The sequence below is a fragment of the Canis lupus genome, chromosome 13 (assembly GCF_048164855.1).
Source record: "Canis lupus baileyi chromosome 13, mCanLup2.hap1, whole genome shotgun sequence".
Classification (NCBI taxonomy): Eukaryota; Metazoa; Chordata; class Mammalia; order Carnivora; family Canidae; genus Canis; species Canis lupus.
The window spans coordinates 48770403-48789293 of NC_132850.1; the positions used below are offsets into that span (position 1 = coordinate 48770403).

The 18891-nt window shown below is 37.0% G+C and overlaps 1 protein-coding gene across 8 annotated transcripts in view; it reads right to left on the bottom strand.

Annotated features, from left to right (window-relative positions):
• Window positions 1–18891, bottom strand: part of IQCM (IQ motif containing M) — a 428712-nt gene that overhangs the window by 25136 nt on the left and 384685 nt on the right. For 7 of the 8 annotated variants that reach the window (XM_072773568.1, XM_072773561.1, XM_072773562.1 and 4 more), the window contains one exon: window positions 2935–3275. The exons of the other annotated variant lie outside the window; for it this stretch is intronic. In XM_072773568.1, the coding sequence (XP_072629669.1) occupies window positions 3175–3275 (101 nt within the window). In that variant the 3' untranslated portion in view covers window positions 2935–3174. Of the gene's footprint in view, window positions 1–2934; window positions 3276–18891 lie in introns of those variants that run through there. 8 annotated transcript variants of the gene reach the window in all.

Here is an 18891-nt window from a genome sequence, read left to right on the forward strand (position 1 = left end):
AAGAAGAGGGTATGCTTTCTCCATTTTCTTTCTTGTCTACTGGCTGGGTGTAAGACTGCAGTAGAGGCCCTAAAGAGTGGCAAAGCTATTAAGATGGAAAAAGCCTGAATCTCTGGAAGACTTCATGGGGCAGAGTCCCTGCTGACAGGCTGGCCAGTGAAGGAAGCAAAAAAGATATTATTACTTTAAGCCAATGGGATTTTTAGGATTGTTTTTCAAAGCTGATAACCTACCCTGACTGATACACTTCTTTGAACACAGTGTGCTTTGGGAGAAAGTAGTTAATATAAAAATTTGGTCTACCTACTGTTGAAATAAATTTCTAGGCCCAAGATGGAGCCACTCCTGCCTGGGGTGCCATGTCAGCAAACTGAAACTTAGATAACTTTCGTGTCCCTGTAAACGCTCCACTAGAGCAGAGAAACGCAGTGTATGCTGTCAGCCAGTCCCCAAATGCAAAGCCAACTCTGGGCTTTATACTTATTTCCTTGTCCTTTCTCACCCCCAACAAGGTTGACTATGTGGCCCCAGACAATATGCCTTATTTTTCTCTTCCTTGTTCTTTATTCTTTGTCCTGTAAACACCTCTCCCCTTCCACCCCATTTTATGGTTCTCTGAATGGAGATGATTCACTTCACGAAGGGCTTAAGTTTATATCAACTACATTGCCCTCTTTAAGCATTTTTTCACACTGATCAAGTTTCCACAGTTCATACTTAGGCAAAAGTATACTGCAAATACCAAAGCATTTTGCAAATTTAATAAATGCTTGTTATTAACAGCATTAATAAAAATAGGAATAGTTATGGAAAATTCCGTATTGTAGGTATGTGTTTTGGAGTGGAAGCTGGGGAAAGGAATGGATAGACCGAGAGGAATCCCCTGAAACCTGACTTTCCTGAGGTAGTCCATGCTGTAGGATCAGAGCTGCATTATTATTCTAGTAGCTGAACTTATTGAGAAAAATATAGACTCCTAAGAACGTGTAAAACATAAGACATAGACAACTTAAAAGACATAACAAACCTGAATCTTGACTTTTCATTGTTTCTGGATTTTTTTTTTCTTAATGCACTTTGATTTAATTTGGCTTAGCTATTTTAAAGATTGTATTACTCTAGTCAGAAACCGTGTTTTAGAACTCAGCTGGGTCACGGGGACTTTCTCACCACTCCATCCTCATTTGCAGTTTTGCTATAATAAAAGCCCTAAATATATTGCTACTGTCTAGACGTTTTATCTGAAACAAGTGTCCTTTGTAGTCTCAGAGGACTTTTCTATTTTATTTCCAGTAAATCAAAGTCTGTGAAGAGCTTCGGTTCTTATTAAGACATACCCTTCACAGTCCAGTGACTGCCAACAGTGGCAAGCCATTGACAGTTCATTTACATATAAGTGATGACTTCCATCAGGTAGTTGGCTCAAAAACACAATGGACATTTAGAGCATATCCAATATTTCTTGTTCTCTGATGAGCACCAAGTGCCAATTTTTATATGGAAACTGACTATTGAAAAGTGAAGGCTTCTTTTCCCTGACCTTACACTGTCTTCTGCAGCTCTAGAGTGACATATTGTCACCGAACTTTAATGTAGGATCATACCTCTAAAAGACATTCAGTAGCCCTACCTCCTTTTGCTAAAAATCAAGAATGAGAGTCAAATGTAGGAAATATGAGAGAAAAACGATCATCACATTTTATTAAAGGAAAACTAAACTTCTATATCCTGACCCCAATTGTCATAATCATAACTTAATTTCTATATTTTATTTTTATAAGGTAACTTTGATATTTTTGTATTAATTGCTTTCTCTTATAAATATATTTGCCATTTGAAATAGTGACACTCATTATGTAACACTCATTAGGAAATCCTGTATCCTAGGTGCCTTCATTGTAATTCCATGCCTTTGTTCCCCAATTTTTTTTTTTGAATAGTGGTAGCAGAAGGCTAGCCAAATTATTATCCTAATAATGCTATAAAAAGGAGCAGGCTGATGATCTGTTACCATGCTGGAATCAACTCATGTGTGATTTTTTTCCTTTTTTTTTCTTTATTCTGCACTTTTCAGCTTTTTTTCAGTATTGAAATAAAGAAAAAATGTTTTTCTTTAAAATGAAACCCTCTCAATTACCAACAGAGTAAATACGGATAATTTAATTTCACAAATACACTAATGTCTACATTTGAGCTCATAACTGCTTTTTTTCCCCCGTCAAATGTTTTACTGCAAACATTTTCTCGTTAGAGGATCAGCATGTTTTTTAATCGAGCTTGGTTCTGGTTTTGGTGGAGCCCTGACTTAACATGATTCTTGTAACTGGTTTTTCTAAAGATTTTATTCTAATAACTTCCATATGGATTCTACAGTAAATTGCATAAAGTAGCCTGAGAGAGATTTTGTTCTTAAACCAGAGTCGATTACAGAAGTAATAGATCAGCAGCTAGAACTGAAAAAATGAAGCACATGTAGCTCCTGCCTCTGTTCATGTCTAGTCTCCATGTTAGTTATAGGTTCTGTTCCTTCAGCTATCCTTCAATTGTTTCTTCAAACCCACTCATAGAAGGAGGGGGTGGGGGATGGAGGGATTGATGGATAAGTGATGGATAGGTAGATAAAATTAAATTCAAGATTCTTAGGAAACTAGTGTTAGTTGCTTTGCTTCAAATCTTTTCTTAACTAAGGCAGGTAACTTAGGAACACTATAGACAGACTTCCGGTTTTTCACTTGAGTAGGGAATGAGAATAGGGAAAAATAATACTATGAATACACTAAAAAAGTCATATAGTTGAAAAAACATTTTGAGGAGTCATTTCCAAAAACTGTAAGTGCATTTTTAGAAATCAAAGTCTTAAAGTTTCTTCGTGGCATTGATTGGTAATGGAACAAAAGAAATTAAAGTCCAATGAAAGGAATACTTGACACTATGTGGTTTCAACTTCAGTATGATAAAACGGTAGCTTTTAATGAAGAAGATCCAATGAATGGCTCATCCAAAGATATTTAGGAATTATAAATTGAGTTGTTGGAATCCTTCTTTTGATGTCCAAAGATGCTTGTCATTTTTTCCTGGTGATAATTAATCCATGGCTGATGTTAATGTATCTCTTTGGGTAGATAGGTTCAATTCTTAAGATATTAAAATTGTATTGAAACATTATTCTTCTTCTCACGATAAATGTTGTCTCATTTTCCTTTCTCTTATAGATCTGCATACTAACTTTCCAACAACCTGGATGTTAGCTCTTTTGAGTATTGGATGTCCATTCACTATAAAACAAATATATAATTGTATTAATAAATTTTTAATTAATATAACAATGTGCCATGTTTTTGAAATCATAAAAATCACAGGAAATAAATAATAGTTGTGCTAGAACATTGAAAAGGTATGACTTGGACACATTTCTTTCAGGTGTATTACAGTACCCTATATATCATGCCAGGATTCTCAGCAAGAGTTACTCTGAGACAAACAGCTGAGAGAAAGGATAGCAGAACCTGGATTCCATCAATATACAGCATATTGGGTTTTTTTTTTTTAAGATTTTATTTATTTAAGAGAGAGAGAGAGATAGGAACAGATGCAGGCAGAGGGAGAAGCAGGCTCCATGCAGGGAGCCTGATGTGGGACTTGATCCTGGGTCTCCAGGATCACACCCTGGGTTGAAGGCGGCGCTAAACTGCTGAGCCACCTGGGCTGCCCAATATACAGCATATTTGAAATAAATTAGATGAAACATGTATTTGACCATAAGAGCAACAGTATTGATTTTTTTTTTTGGCAATACAATATACTCAGTTCTGATACTGATATTCAAATCGATATAAACCACTGTTTGTACAGATTTCTTATTCTAGATCCATCTTTAGGTATAAAATGACTTTCCAAATGAGAAATAAAAGCCATAGATTTACTGTGTCCACCAATTATACACAGTGCTAATTTACAGATAGGGCAGTCCATTTTTGCCTGACCTACCATTATTATGAAACAAAAACATAACTAAAAAATAGTTTAAGTTATAAGAAGAACAATCCACATACCTAAAAGGAATTTAATGACCTGATGTGTTGTAAAAGAAAAATCAGGGCATTGTTGCTGTTTTTATGTTTAACTATATTGCCATTAGACAAATAGCAAGGCTTATAACAACAAAACTAAATTATACTGCATTCAGAGTATTTATAAAATAATTAGTAATTATCATTGCAACTGTGATCATTGGCAACCACAAACTGGTGTTCTTATCTAGTAGTTACACAAGATAAGCACGTTAATTCTAAAGATCAAATCTTAGGATAAAATGATTTCCTACTGTGATTTTTTAAAAATTATATACAATACCAAACACACATTTCTTCAGACAGAAGGTATTTTAAACAGGATTTCTCAAAGTAGGTAAAATAGAAAAAAAAAAAAAGTGAATATAATAGTCTAAGCTCTTCTTCTTATACATTTGTCAGTGAGTCCAGATTTAATACTTAATCTTAGTTTCCTTATTTTTGAAATGGGGATAATATCTATCTTGTTTGGTTGTTAAAAGGATCAAAAAAAAGATATATGTGTAATAATAATGTATTAATATTGACTCATCAGTTATAACAAATATACCATACTAATGCAGGCTGTTAATAATAGGGAATGGGAAAAGGAGGGTTGCAGGTGAGGGAGGATATGGGAACTTGCTTTACAGTCCATCACTATTTTTGAAAACCTAAAATTCCTCAAAAAAATAAAGTCTATTAGTTTATTTTTTAAAGTCTATTAGTTTAAAAAAGATATGCCTGACACTTCATAAATATTTAAAATATACTTGCTGTATTATTATTTATTTATTTTTAAATATTTTATTTATTTATCATGAGATACACACACAAAGAGAGAGAGAGAGAGGCAGAGACACAAGCAGAGGGAGAAACAGGCTCCATGCAGGGAATCTGATGTGGGACTCGATCTCGGGTCTCCAGGATCACGCCCCGGGCTGAAGGCAGCGCTGAACCGCTGAGCCACCCGGGCTGCCCCTTATTATTATTTATATCATGATATTATAATAGATAAGCTTTATAAAGGTATTTCACTAATAATTGTGTGAGATGATAGAAAAAACATATATGGGTCTCTGTCCCTGGTTCTTGACACAGAGCTCCTAAAACCCTTGTAATTTTGTAAGCGGTAAGAGCACTAGGAGCATTTCTTGGTCTAATATTCGGTCTTTGGCCCCATCCCTGACACAAAACTCCTAAAAGTCTTGTAAATTCTCAAGTGATAAGATCACTAGAAGCATCTTTTGTTCTAATGAGGTGACTCTAGATGAGCTCCTGAATGAGGAGTTGTCACTGGAAAGAATAAGCTGTGATTAGAAACTTGGAACTTTCAGTAACCCCTTCTGGAAGAAGGAAGAAAGAGGGTCTGAAAATGAAGTTAATGATAGATCATGCTTACTTGAGAAAGCCTCCATAAAAATCCCAATAGTAGGGCACCTTGAGGGCTCCTAGGTTGATGAACATGTCCACACCAGAGAGTGACTGTACCCCAACTCTGTAGGGACAGAGGCTCCTACATTCACAATCCTCTCAGATCTCATCCTATGTATCTCTTCATCTGGCTGTTCAACTGTGTCCCTTATCTATCCTTTAATAAACTGGTAAGCAGTGATCCCTGGGTGGTGCAGCGGTTTGGCGCCTGCCTTTGGCCCAGGGCGTGATCCTGGAGACCCAGGATCGAGTCCCACATCAGGCTCCCGGTGCATGGAGCCTGCTTCTCCCTCTGCCTGTGTCTCTGCCTCTCTCTCTCTCTCTCTCTGTGACTATCATAAATAAATAAAAAATTTAAAAAAATTCTAAAAAAAAATTCATTAAAAAAAATAATAAAAAAAATAAACTGATAAGCACAAGTGATTCCCCAGGGCCTGTGAGCTGCTCTACTAAATTAATCAAACCTAAGGAAAGGGTTGTGGGAAACTGATTTCTAGCCAAGTTGAACAAAAGTGGGTAACCTGGGAACATACTTCTTGCAATTTGCATCTGAAGTAGGGGGCAGTCTCTTGGGACTGAGCCCTTAACCTCTGGGATTTGATGCTATCTCCAGATAGATAATGTCAGAATTGAATTACCTTATGGGACACCCAGCTGGTGTCCATTAATTACTTGTTGGTGTGGGAGAAAGAAAAAAACTCAACACTGATAATCAGAAGAATATTGGTGATCAGAAGTTGGATTGGGAGCAGAATCCTAAATTGTACAACCCATTACTTCACAAATATTTCAATTAAATAAAGAATCATTTAATTTTAAAGAGAATAAAAATCTAAGTATATGTGATATATTTTTAATATTTCAAAGTAAATATTCTTGACCTTCATTTTTTCATGTGGCAGAGAACAATCCTTTTGATTAAAAAGAGTCAAATCCTGAATCAATTATTATATATATTTCAGCTGCATTGCTAAGCTGGCAGAGAAGGACGCCAAAAAACAAAGTAGAATCAGTAACCGTAGTAGATATTTGAGAGCCAAAATCAGTTTTGTTTTGTTTTGGTTTGTTTTCTTTTGGTCTGAGGTTTTCTGTAGAACCCTGGATACCTGAGATTCCTTCAGCCTTATGAGGGGAGTGGGGACAGGGGATAAAGCACAGGGTCCACCCAAAATAGAGAGTTCAGTGGGAGACCACAACCAAGTTCAGCTTGGACCCCAGAGGGATACAGTATCAGACTAGGCAGGGTGAGGTTAAGAGAGAGAGTAGAGGGAAGGGGAGGGAAGAGAAGGGGAGGAGAGGGGAGGGAAAAGAAGGGGAGAGCAGGGCAGAGGAGGAATGGGGAAGGGGAGGGAAAAACAGGGAAGTGTAGGGAATGGAAGAGAAGGGAAAGGAAGGGTAGGGGAGAGGCGGGGAGGTGAAGTGAAGGAAAAGGAAAAGAACGCTTCAAGGAAAAACTGCAAACAGCCTTTCTTATCTCTGAGGCTGAGCAGATAAAGAACCCCAAACCTGGCCCTGGTTTGATGTTCCAACTCATGTCACCTGTGTGTTCAAAAATATCTTGACAAATCTAGAGTTTGTTGGGCTCCAAGAATAAGAGAAAAACCTCTATAGAAGAAAACAACTTCAAACAAGGCTTTTAAAATATCTCACAAAAAGCAAAGTTTTTAAACACCTATATGTCACAATGTTGTTTTAAATGGAAAAGCTGATTATAAAGTAGTATCTACAATGTGATCCCAGGCTTTAAAAAAATTATGTGCATATTAAAATGCCTATAATAATAGAATATTAATAGCGAGTGAAATGATAATTTAGCTTTAGCTCTGTTCACCCATATTCTCAACAGTAGATATTATATATGTAAAAATAACAATGTTAGAGATTTTCAAGTTTCTATATTGAAATATATGGTATGAAGTCATTTTTTAATGTAGATAATGAATAAATAATCAGAAGTCAGATATCTTTGTTTACACTTCAACAATTTAAAGAAACGATTTCAAATTGGAAAAATATTCATATTAAAAAGATAGTATGCTAAAAACATGCATTTTGTGGACTGGATTTTCAGACAAGAATACTAAAATTTTATCACAGATTCAAAGTATGCTTTGTCCTCTCTTTTCTCTTCAACCACCTCTAGACTCTCATGCTCACAAGTCTATTTCATTATTTCTCATACAATCTCTCCGACCTCTTCAAGGTTATGTATTATTCTACACTATTGGCTACTTCTCATGAATGCTTCAAAATGAATCTTCATAGAGCAACTTGGAAAGAAAATGAATTGTGTTAAAAGTAAAATATACATTTAGGTCATTGAGTATCCGTGGAGCCCTATTTCCACAGGGTCATGCTAAGTGCTTGGATGTGACATAGAGGGCACCAGGTGAGACCTTTCTGAGTCTCCATTTCCTAACTGCAAACAAACCAAAAACAATAAACAAAACCCCCTGCAATTATTATGTTACTCGTAGAGATCTAGTTAGAAAAAAAAATGAAAGCAAGTTGGTATCATGGCCCTGCCCACCAGATGACTATCATAGTCAATAACATATAGCAAAAATAGAGTCCTAGATGACAAATAATTCAGGACTTACTTGACTAGTTATATTTGATGTCAGTATACAACACACGTCCAAGTGTGAAACTACATTTTGTGCACCGTAGGATTCAAACAGGAGTGTGTCCACAAGACTGTCAGAACAAATCCTCCATACATCTTTTTGCAAAGAAAGACCAAGAAATCCTCTTGGGGAAAAACTCTTAATTGAAGAAGAGTTAGCTATTTTCTTCTTTATCAAATAAGACAGTAGAAGCTGCCTGGGATGGGGGTTTTCACACACTCTGCCTTGCTTCTTGCTAAGATGATTTTGCTTTGACTCTCCACTCCCCTGTTCCCTATCCTCCCACCCAGGGAGACTCTGGCCTATAGATTTGTGAGAGCAAGACCCCAGGGAGAAAATGGCAGAGCTGAAAAAAGGTTTTCTTGCACCACATCCTAGGGTGCACAGGACCTTGGTGCTAAGAGGGAGGGGACAGTGGTACCCAGTCCAGGAGAGAAACTTTCTCCTTCAGCAGGTTAGAACCAGTACAGCAGGGCCTGAACAGGTGCTGATGGAAGGGCAGCAGGTAGACACCTTCACCAGGCTTCCTGCACTTCAGAGCGATGGCAGGATGGGGAATGCTGTTGCCGCCTATGGTGGCATGTGTATGAGCACACGTGAGATGTCCCAGAAATAACCACAGTAGGTGGACTGCCTTCAAAGAACCTAAAGGTTGCATAAAAGCAGATAGAAAATTCTGTGTGTGAATACATTTGTACATGTTACTTCACATATAGTAACCACATATACATATGTGTGCATGCACGTAGTTGGATATGATTTTGAAATATCAAAGGTTTGCTTCCCACTATTCACTGCTCCTAGCTCCCGCCTCTGCCATTCAGGCAACAGTGATGGCTTCCTGGAGGGTGACTGAAAGTAAATCACGTTTACTGACACTTATTGTTTCTGATACTTACCTATTCTGAAACAAGGAAACAGTTGTAAATAGCTAATAAATATTGCATTCTTAAATATTTGAACAGTCAAGTCCCTCTTTGTAATCTATAGGTGGAAAACGTATAGCTATTTACCAAACATCTATTTCAAATGAAGTGAGGAACTTTGCAACTCTCCACATATGCACTGCCCAACAGCAGAATAATCCTAGAACCAAAAGGACAGTGACATTTCAAGGAGGAGTTTTTATTTTTATTTTTATTTTTTATTTTTAAAGGGTTTTTAAAATTTATTCACGAGACACAGAGAGGCAGAGACATAGGCAGAAGGAGAAGCAGGGTCCCTAGAGGGAGCCCGATGCGGGACTAGATCCCAGGACCCTGGAATCATGACCTGAGCCAAAGGCAGAAGCTCAACCAGTGAGCCACTCAGGTGCCCCATCAAGGAGGAGGTTTTAAAACACAGAGTAAAAACAGTACTTTCAAAATAAAGGCTTCTACTTGGAAGAATACAACTTTGCTCAAAATGTACAGCATTTGGGATATCCACGACACCAGAATATGAAGATATTAGCACATGGAACCTTTTCCAATGTCCAGAGAATAGGAATTGGACTAGCAAACTGGGGGAAACAAAAGAGAAGCTACTGATGCTTTTCTGAGAAAGGGCCAGGCACCCTATCCCCTTGTACCTTGCCCTGAGGAAATGGAAAAAGGGAAATCTCAATGACACAAAGCACATAGTTTGTGGAAAGATTTAGGAGTAAAGGAGTTTTGTTGAAGGGGCTGCTATCCTTTTGAAGAAACCAAGTGGCCAATATGGTGGTGCAACAGTGGCTGTGGGGAGGGTCTGGGTGTTGGTTGGACAGCCTTACAGAACAAATAGCAGCCCACCATGGTGTAGGAGGGCTACTGAGATTGCTGAGGTTCCCACGTGGGCAGGGGACTTCGGAGAAGACTGGCTGGCCAAAGGAGGCAAGGTCAGGACAGGGAAGTGACCAAGCATATGCACTTCTATGGCAGAGACTAAGGCCAGATGCCAATGAATGATTCCCAAGGTCCAACAGGCAAGAGTTAGACCTAAGGAGGCCAGCAAAGAGCAGAGATCACACAGAGGAGGTCTCTCACAAGGTGAAAGATGGGACAGTAGCCCTCTAAAGTGGGGGCCTGGCACAGAGTAAATAAGAATCGAGGACACAATTTGATGGTAAATATAAGAAATAAGCACAGCAGAAAAACATGAAAGTTAGAGACGTAGCTCATAGAATACTAAGGAAAGCAGTCTGATTACTAATAGGAAAATCTTTTTTATGTGAAAGACTTGAGTATGAAACTCTTCTTACTGTGCAATCAGAAAATAGGAGTTTCACAGAAAATGATATCAACCCACTGAAGGGGGAGAGGGAAAAGGAGCTGCCCTAAGTAACTTGAGAAAACAATGTTTTGACTGGGAACTGGAGGCTAATGACAAAATGCAAATGGGTAGATGCAGATGGATACATACAGAAATAATTATGTTTACAAACTTGGCTTAGTACTCACATCTATATTTCCTAGATCTGCCTACTGATGGAGGCTGGAAACCTTAGCAACAATGAACACATTCAGTGCCCAGATTTGGGTTTCTAAAGACTCTTCTTCAATAAAAAGAACCAAGGGGTGGGGTGCCTGGGTGGCTTGGTCAGTTAAGCAGCAGACTCTTGATTTTAGCTCAGGTCATGATCTCAGGGTCCTGAGATGGAGCCCACTTAAGACTTTCTCTTTCCCTCCCCCTCTGCCCCTCACTCTTCTCTCTCCACACTCTTCCCCTAAAATAAAGGAACCGAGTCTTTGGAGAAATGTCTAGTTCTAAGGTCAGGGCAGGGGCAATACAAGATGAGTCTGCAGAATCTTGTAATGCCAGAAAGTAAGAAAGTGCTCAGATAACAAAAGGATAGGGGTATTTCAAAAGGACTGGAAATGAACTTGAAAGTACACCCAATGTCTAAAACTGGAACAACTTGAACAACAAAAACAAAGGAATGTAGTATTAGATTATAACTCAAAGTATAAAAGAAATATCATGAGTATATGTAAATAAATGATTGAATATATAGATGGGGGAGGAAAAAAACTTCATTACATAACAATTCTTCCTAAGTTATGTAGCTATCCCCATTTCCCAGAGGAAATGTTTCATTTCCCTCCCAGACCTCCTTGAGTGTGACCTGGATTTAGTTATGGGATTTCAGACAATAGACTGCAGAAAATGGGTGAGGGGAAAGTCACTAACAGTGAGTGGAGAAACCTGACAAACACTACCTTGGCCAGTTGATCAAGGTTTATATCACCAGGTTAATAAGGCATATTGCAGCATGTTCCTGCTAATATGGTGTGATGAGAAGGGCACTGCACCTGTGTGATACTCTCTCAAGATATGCATAACCTCAGCATTTAAAAAACAATAATAATGAGAACCAAAATAATAGTTTCCATTTAATGTACATTTATTCTTTGTCAGGCACCGTGCTGAGTGCTTTACTTATATTATGTTAATTTATCTTTCTACCAATGCTGGATGCTATCACATCATTATAGGACACTAAGACTCATAATACTAACATGTCTTATTGGGCGACAGCCAATTTTTGATCCACATATGAATATATATAACTATATAACTCAGTGAAAACCATAGCACTATTTAAATCACTCATTTTTAAAACAGCATACTAAATTTTTTAAAAGATTGACTGATTGATGATTGATTGATTGATTGATTTAGGTTGGGGGAGAGGTAGAGGGAGAGGGAAAGAGAATCCCAAGCAGGCTCTGCGCTGACCACAGAACCAGATGTGAGGCTTAATCTCATGACACTGGGATCATGATCTGAGCAGAAACCAAAAGTCCATTGCTTAACCGAGTGTACCACCCAGGCACCCCTGTTGCTTGCCTTTTTATATGCTTGTCCTGTAGCTTCAAAATATCGGTAATTCACTTCTTTGTGTCCCTGCATTATCTCTAAAAGAGTGTCTTGCAGATTAATGTGTTCAATAATTTTGATAATATTTTTGTTTTACAAAAATGACATTGTCTTATCCATATTTTGCTTTCTTCATTCAAGAAGAATTCGTGGAAATCTCTCCAAGCTAACTAGTATAGCTCTAATTCATTATTTTAAGTGGTGTGTAGTATTCTGTGATACGAATGCACCATAACATTGCTTTATGGTTTAGTGTATACTTTGTTTTTCAATTTTCCCAAATAAAAAATGCTTAAAATAAGCATGCTTGTTTATTTAGTAGTGCTTTCATTTCCATGTGATAGATTCCTCAAGATGTAGCATAGTCAAAAGTATGAATATTTTTAATTTTAATTGATATTGCTCACATGCTCTCTAAAATACTATGAAATTCATATTTCTACCAGCAACATGTGACATTACTTCTTTGCTCACAATCTAGCCAGCAATAGCAGTTATTATTTTATTTCACATTGTTTTAATTGTGGCCAGTCTAAAAGCTACTGATCTACTTACTCATTTACTAGAGACTTTGAGCAACTTCGCATATGTTAAATGGCTGTTGAATTTTTTTTTTTTGTGAATGGTTTCTCTACATCTTTTGTCTATTTTGTTATTAGATTATCCTCTTTTTTTATCATTTATTTATTTATTTGAGGGAAAGAGAGAGCATGCACCGGCAACGACACGTGCGTGGGTAGGGGGCAGACAGAAAGAATCTTGAGGCAGACTCTACACTGAGCACAGAGCCAGATCTGAGGCTCAATCCCATGATCATTGAGATCACAATCCCATGATCCATGAGATCATGATCCCATTCAAAAATCAAAAGTGGGTTGCTCGAGGACAGACCCAGCCAGGCACCCCAAATTTTCCTCTTTTGCTCAATTTTAAACAGCTCATCATATTAAACCTTTGTCTTGTAAAATGCAATTCCATTCCAAATCAATTTCTAAAATAGATTTGTTTTTCTCATATATTTTTTTAATTTTTAAAAAACAAAATCTTCTGCTTTAGAGTCTTTATTGAATATCTTTCCTGCTCCTAGCTTGAATACACAGTTCTCCAGATTTCCTTAAAGCTTGATTAACTGACTGACTGATTAGTTGATTGATTGATTTACACTGGTTGTTAAATTTTCTCAATTGCTTATTTTACTATCTATTGATAATACCATATAATTTTTCCCTAAATGTGTTTATATAATAAACTATAGGAATAGAATTCTGACTTCTTAGTATGGTGTCATCCTTATATTTGGAACAGAATGTGTTTGGACTTAGTGTGTTATCCTTTAACAGATGGCTGGGACAACTTCCCTTTTTCCAAGTATTCAAGCTTATAATGACTAAGATAAGGTATGCCAACCACTTCCACCTTGTTAGAAACTTTCTTTGGATCTTCCGGCCCAATAATAAGAAACCCTTCAGCCAGGCTCATATAATAGTGGCCAGGACTGCTTACCTGAATCTCACCCTCTGCCCAGTGGTAAGTTGATATAGCTTCAAAGCAAAGACATGAGAGATGAAAATACAAGAGCAATTTTAGACTTTTCAATTGGAAATTCTTTGCCATATTTTTTAAAGGTGATAGAAAAAGACAAAGTGATAAAAGCCAAAGACTATACAATCTGTGTAAAAGGCACAAATAAGAAATTTCTCAGGATCCCTGGGTGGCTCAGCGGTTTAGAGCCTGCCTTTGGCCCAGGGTGAGATCCTGGAGTCCCGGGATCGAGTCCCATGTCCAGCTCCCGGCATGGAGACTGCTTCTCCCTCCTCCTGTGTCTTTGCCTCTCTCTCTCTCTCTCTCTCATAAATAAATAAATAAATAAATAAATAAATAAATAAATAAATAAATCTTAAAAAAAAAAAAAAAAAGAAATTTCTCCAAGCCGAGGTAGATCATTTTTTTCTGGAGGAGTAATGGTGGGGAATAAAGGCAAGATCTTAATGTTCTGAATAACACGAGATTAACAATAAGGAGGAGGCCCACCCAGAAAACACATCTTAAAACCTAGAAAAAAACATGTACAAATTTATTTTACCCTAGATGTTTTCCATAACTCAGTACGTTCCTTGACCATAATTTGTTTTCCATCTCCTTACCAAAAGGAATGCTCCAAACCTGAGTGGCCACCACCAGCCACCAGTCTTCAGGAGACACTAGGCTCATCAGAGGCCCTCCCCTCCTGGCTGTAGCAAGCAGAAGCAGTTGGGGTCTTTTATATTAAATCAGCAAATCATCAAAAAAGAAGTTGAAAGAACCCCACTCTTTACTATCCAAGCCACACACAAGCCTTCCTGACACCCTGTAGCCATGGGCCTTGCACCAAGTTGAAAATAAACTCCAAGCATCCAACAAAACAAAACAAAAAATGAAAGTGGTATGGTATCACTATAATAATCTATGAGGAAAATACTCAAGTGTTTCTTTATTCATTTTAGTCTACATTAGGACAACAGCAAAGTGAAGATTCAAATCGCTGAATTGCCTCTGAGAAGAAACAATCACAATAAAATTAAAGTTTCCCAATATATGTGCACAATGGAAAAAGAGCAAAGAAGGTTCAAACCATGTGTTATAATCTATTACACTCTAATTGCAATCCAATTGATCTTAACAGGATTTAGATAAGGACATTCAATGGACAAACTTTTCAAAGCAGGATGGTCAATATCTCACCAAGAAGTGATAAAAATTCTTGTGACATTTTTAGTACAGAGCTAAGAGCATGAACTTTGGGATCAGAAAAACAAAAATTCAAATACTGGCAATTTTAACTTAGCACCTTGTGATCTTAAGAAAGATGAGTTTGCATTTCTTCATCAAAATGAAGATAGCAGTACCTACAGTACCTACTTCAAAGAAATAGTATAGAAATTTAATGAGAAAATACACATAAAGCACTTGATTCAGATTTAAATGTATCATAATTTCTTAAATTGTGTCTGTTATTATGCCCTTCTTTTCTTTTTTTTTTTTTGTCCTCCTCCACTGACTGAGATGGAGATTTTTTTCACCATCTGCCCTATCATATAGTTATTTATTTATTGGGTATTTTGTTGTTGTTGTTGTTAGTATTGTGTGCATTCCGTCTGAACGCCACTCCTAGCAAGCAAACAACCCTTTTCCAATGGACCACTATAGTATTTCCTCTAACTTTTTCCTACAGACATACTCTGTATTTACCACTGATGTGCCTACATTCTGATGTGAAAATCACTGAAAATATAATTCTTCCTTCATTCCTAATTCGTTTTCAGTACACAATGCTACCTCCCCCACGCACATACATACACCCATTAAATTCTGAGGAATATAAATTCTTCACTCTGTTCGTTCTTCTTATATAAATCAGATGATAAACCAAGAGGTCTAACAGAACAGCCCAATCTTCCCACTCTCTTACCACCTCTCCCTCTTACATGGGCATAACTCTGGAAATCTTGTCAAGACTCCTGATGGATCGCTTCAAATTTCCTTCTCCCAGACCTTGAAGCTAGGCAATGGCACATTCTGAGTAAGCATATTTATTGACTATATAATCTCCACTCTGGGTCTACAGCTGTGAAAAGGCTTAGAGTTGGGTAGGTTCAGAGTAAATATGCTCACAGTTATATTTTACCACTAGATGTCACTCTGTCACATCTAAGCAAATGTGGGGCCACTTCCCACTACCAAAATGCACTGCAGTCCAGGCACTTGTCCCATGCCTGAGAAATAGCTAATAGTAGCACTGACTTGGCTGCACTAGAAGCAAATAATAAAGATTACTTTCCAATGTAAGACCAAGGCTGGTTCTACGTATCCTCTGATGAGGACAGAACACACATATCTCCACCAACCATGACCTCATTTGATAGGTCTCCACTTCCAAAGGGCTGAGGTACACCGGCAGTGTTCCTCTCTCCAAGAGTGTTGAGCTTTCCAAGCACCATCATGCCAGAGGCTGATGGGATCACTTCTTTTATCCGATTGTATTGTATTGGTTTCACAAGCACCAACTCAGATGGGTGTCTGATTTTATAATGAAAACCAAGGTTCATCAATATATCTATACCATATAAAGCTGCTGCACAAACATGATCCAGTTGTTCCTCATTCTCTAAGATTCGTTCTACTGTTGCTGACAAACCATGGAAGCTAATTTTCAGGCTGAAAATCCAGCAACTATTCCTCAGTAAGCCACCTCAGAAAGAATTTTGTGGCACTGCGAATATGAAAACCCCCAGTTCTAAGCCTTCCAAATTCACATTTGCATTTCTGCTTCCAAAGATGGCCATGCCTAGACATTTAACAACATGTTCTACCATGACCAAGCCTTTTTCTCCATTTACACTTCTCATGAATTTCTCAAGTTTTTGTTTAATTGTAATTAATTATAATTAGTCTGAACCAATGATTAAAAGCAACAATAACAAAAATTTTCCTTAATTAAAAATTCCACAGCAGTGTGCACAATTTCACACTCTCAGAGATCCACATTTACCTGACATGAATATTCTCTGAACAGAAGGTATTTTTGTTTGTTTGTTTGTAAGTAGGCTCCACACCCAGTGTGGAGCAATGCAGGGCTCAAACTCATGACCCTGAGATCAAAGCCTGAGCTGAGATCAAGAGTCAGATGTTTAACCAACTGAGCCACTCAGATGCCCCTCAAAAGAAGAGTTTTTAAGTCCTTCAGAAACTAGGTCTTCATTGAGACTTAGTTAAAACTCATGTCCCATTGGAAATTTAATAAAGTACTTCTTTAGACTTCCTCAATTTAGTAAATTTATATGATGCTGAATAGATTTGCTTCTCTCTCAGGCATATCTTGTCTTGAGCATGGCATTCTAAACAAAATTATAATTGGCACAAATTTGGTTTTCTTGACATCCCTCTCCTTTATGCTATTTTTTTTATCAGAAAAATAAAAATGGTGAAATGTACTTTTGGCCCAAGTACAAAGTAATTTTAATGTTGAGTAGCAAGATGGATTGAAAATTCTAGGTTACAGAGCCCACAGTGTAACTCAAATATAAGCCAGGGATCCATGTGGTTACATTTCTGGCATAATCTAAGGTAATGATGAAGAATTCCAAATTTTACTCAGTCTCATAATAAAATGTCCCAAAGGTAGCTTCTTAAAATTATTTTAAAGTAATCTTTAAACATCTTTTTTACAGTGGACACTTTTACACATCCATTTGAAACTCCCTTTAAAAATGTACTCTCAAAAAAAAAAAAAAATGTACTCTCTCAGGGTGCTTGGGTGGCTCAGTCGATTGAGTGCCCAACTCTTGGGTTTGGTTCAGGTCATGATCCCAGGGTCCTAGAATCAAGCTTAGCGTTATGCTCAGAGTTCAGCACAGAGTCTGCTTTTTCCTCTCCCTTTCCCTCTGCTCCAACTCCCATCAGCTCACGAATACATGTGCAAACACACTCTCCCTCTCAAATAAATAAATGAATTCTTTAAAAAATATTCTCTTTGTGTGTTTCTCTACTCGACAGTGCTCCCCAACACCAATCCTATGAATCTTTTTGGTCACTATCTTCAAAATTTAACCACATATGGCAATTCCTAAAAAAAAAAAAAAAAAAAAAAAAAAAAAAAAAAAATCTATCCTTCTATCTCTCTTTCAACCAAACATCAATAAGTGTCCCCATGGTCATGATCTTTCCCTATTTCTCTTCTTCTATTCCCATGCTGTTAATGTATATATGCTTCTGATATGCTGTCCGTACCTTACAACTCTACCTCCTTCATGTATGTCTCCAGATGGCATTTTTCATCTACTATGATTGATTTTTTAGGCAATAATCAGTCTATTCCCTCCCCCATCTTGAATTTGGGAGAATAAAATACTCTTAACATTGTAATTGTAATTGCTAATGTTTTAATGGTTGTATAGATATGGAAACCCAGGCTTAGAGGGACAAAGTAACTTGCCCAATTAAGAGGTGGACTGTGAATTGAAAACTCAAGTCAGCATTACCTAGAAACCAACTCTGGGTTATAGTGTCTAGGTTCAAATCATCAATCTTTAGCATACCATCAGTGTGGCCTTGAAAGAATTTCTCTATGCTTCATTTTTTACATTTTTTTAAGTAAGGATAATGACCATATTGCTATTTATAATTGTTGTGATGGTTAAATGAATTAATGCATGAACAAAACACACATAGTAAATGAGTTAAATGAGTAAAATGCATAATAAATACTAAATTTATTATCATTAACCACTATACTGCATTGCTTTCAAATCCAAAAAATATTTTTAAAATAAATGTAAGTTTATTAATCAAAATAATATAAATGAGTAGTCTACAACTCAAGTTGTAAATAGGGAGATAATTTGGCTTATTTACCAAAGGAATAATTCACTAACCTCCCCTTCCATGTCAGACACTTTAGTAGTTAAACCCTCGATTGGAGTTTGAAATATGTAACAGATGCTTAATGATGATAATGATGATGATGCTAGCAGTAATTTCTAACATTTATTGAGACTTGCTGGGCACTAGGTGTTTATTTGATGCTATGGTAAGAACTTTAATCGTCCTCATTCACAAATGAGGAAGTTGAAGCTAATAGGTTGAGTAACTTGTTCAAGATCAAGAAGGTACTAAATAACAAAGTTTGGGCTTCAATCCATTGAGGTAATTACAGAGTTAACAGAGCTCAAAGCTCACAATCAAAATACAATTGAATACTACATAAATTTTCAGATAAATATGTTTCAATTATTTGTAAGTCTAACTGTATTTCTTTAATTTATCTTTACATTGCATTATATTTGATTTTCTAAACTGAAGTTGTACTATTGGTCATCAGGTCATAGAATCTGTTACTGATAAGCTTTAGGAACAAAAAAAATTATTTGATATAGAATGTTCCATGAATCTTAGAATAAAAGGAA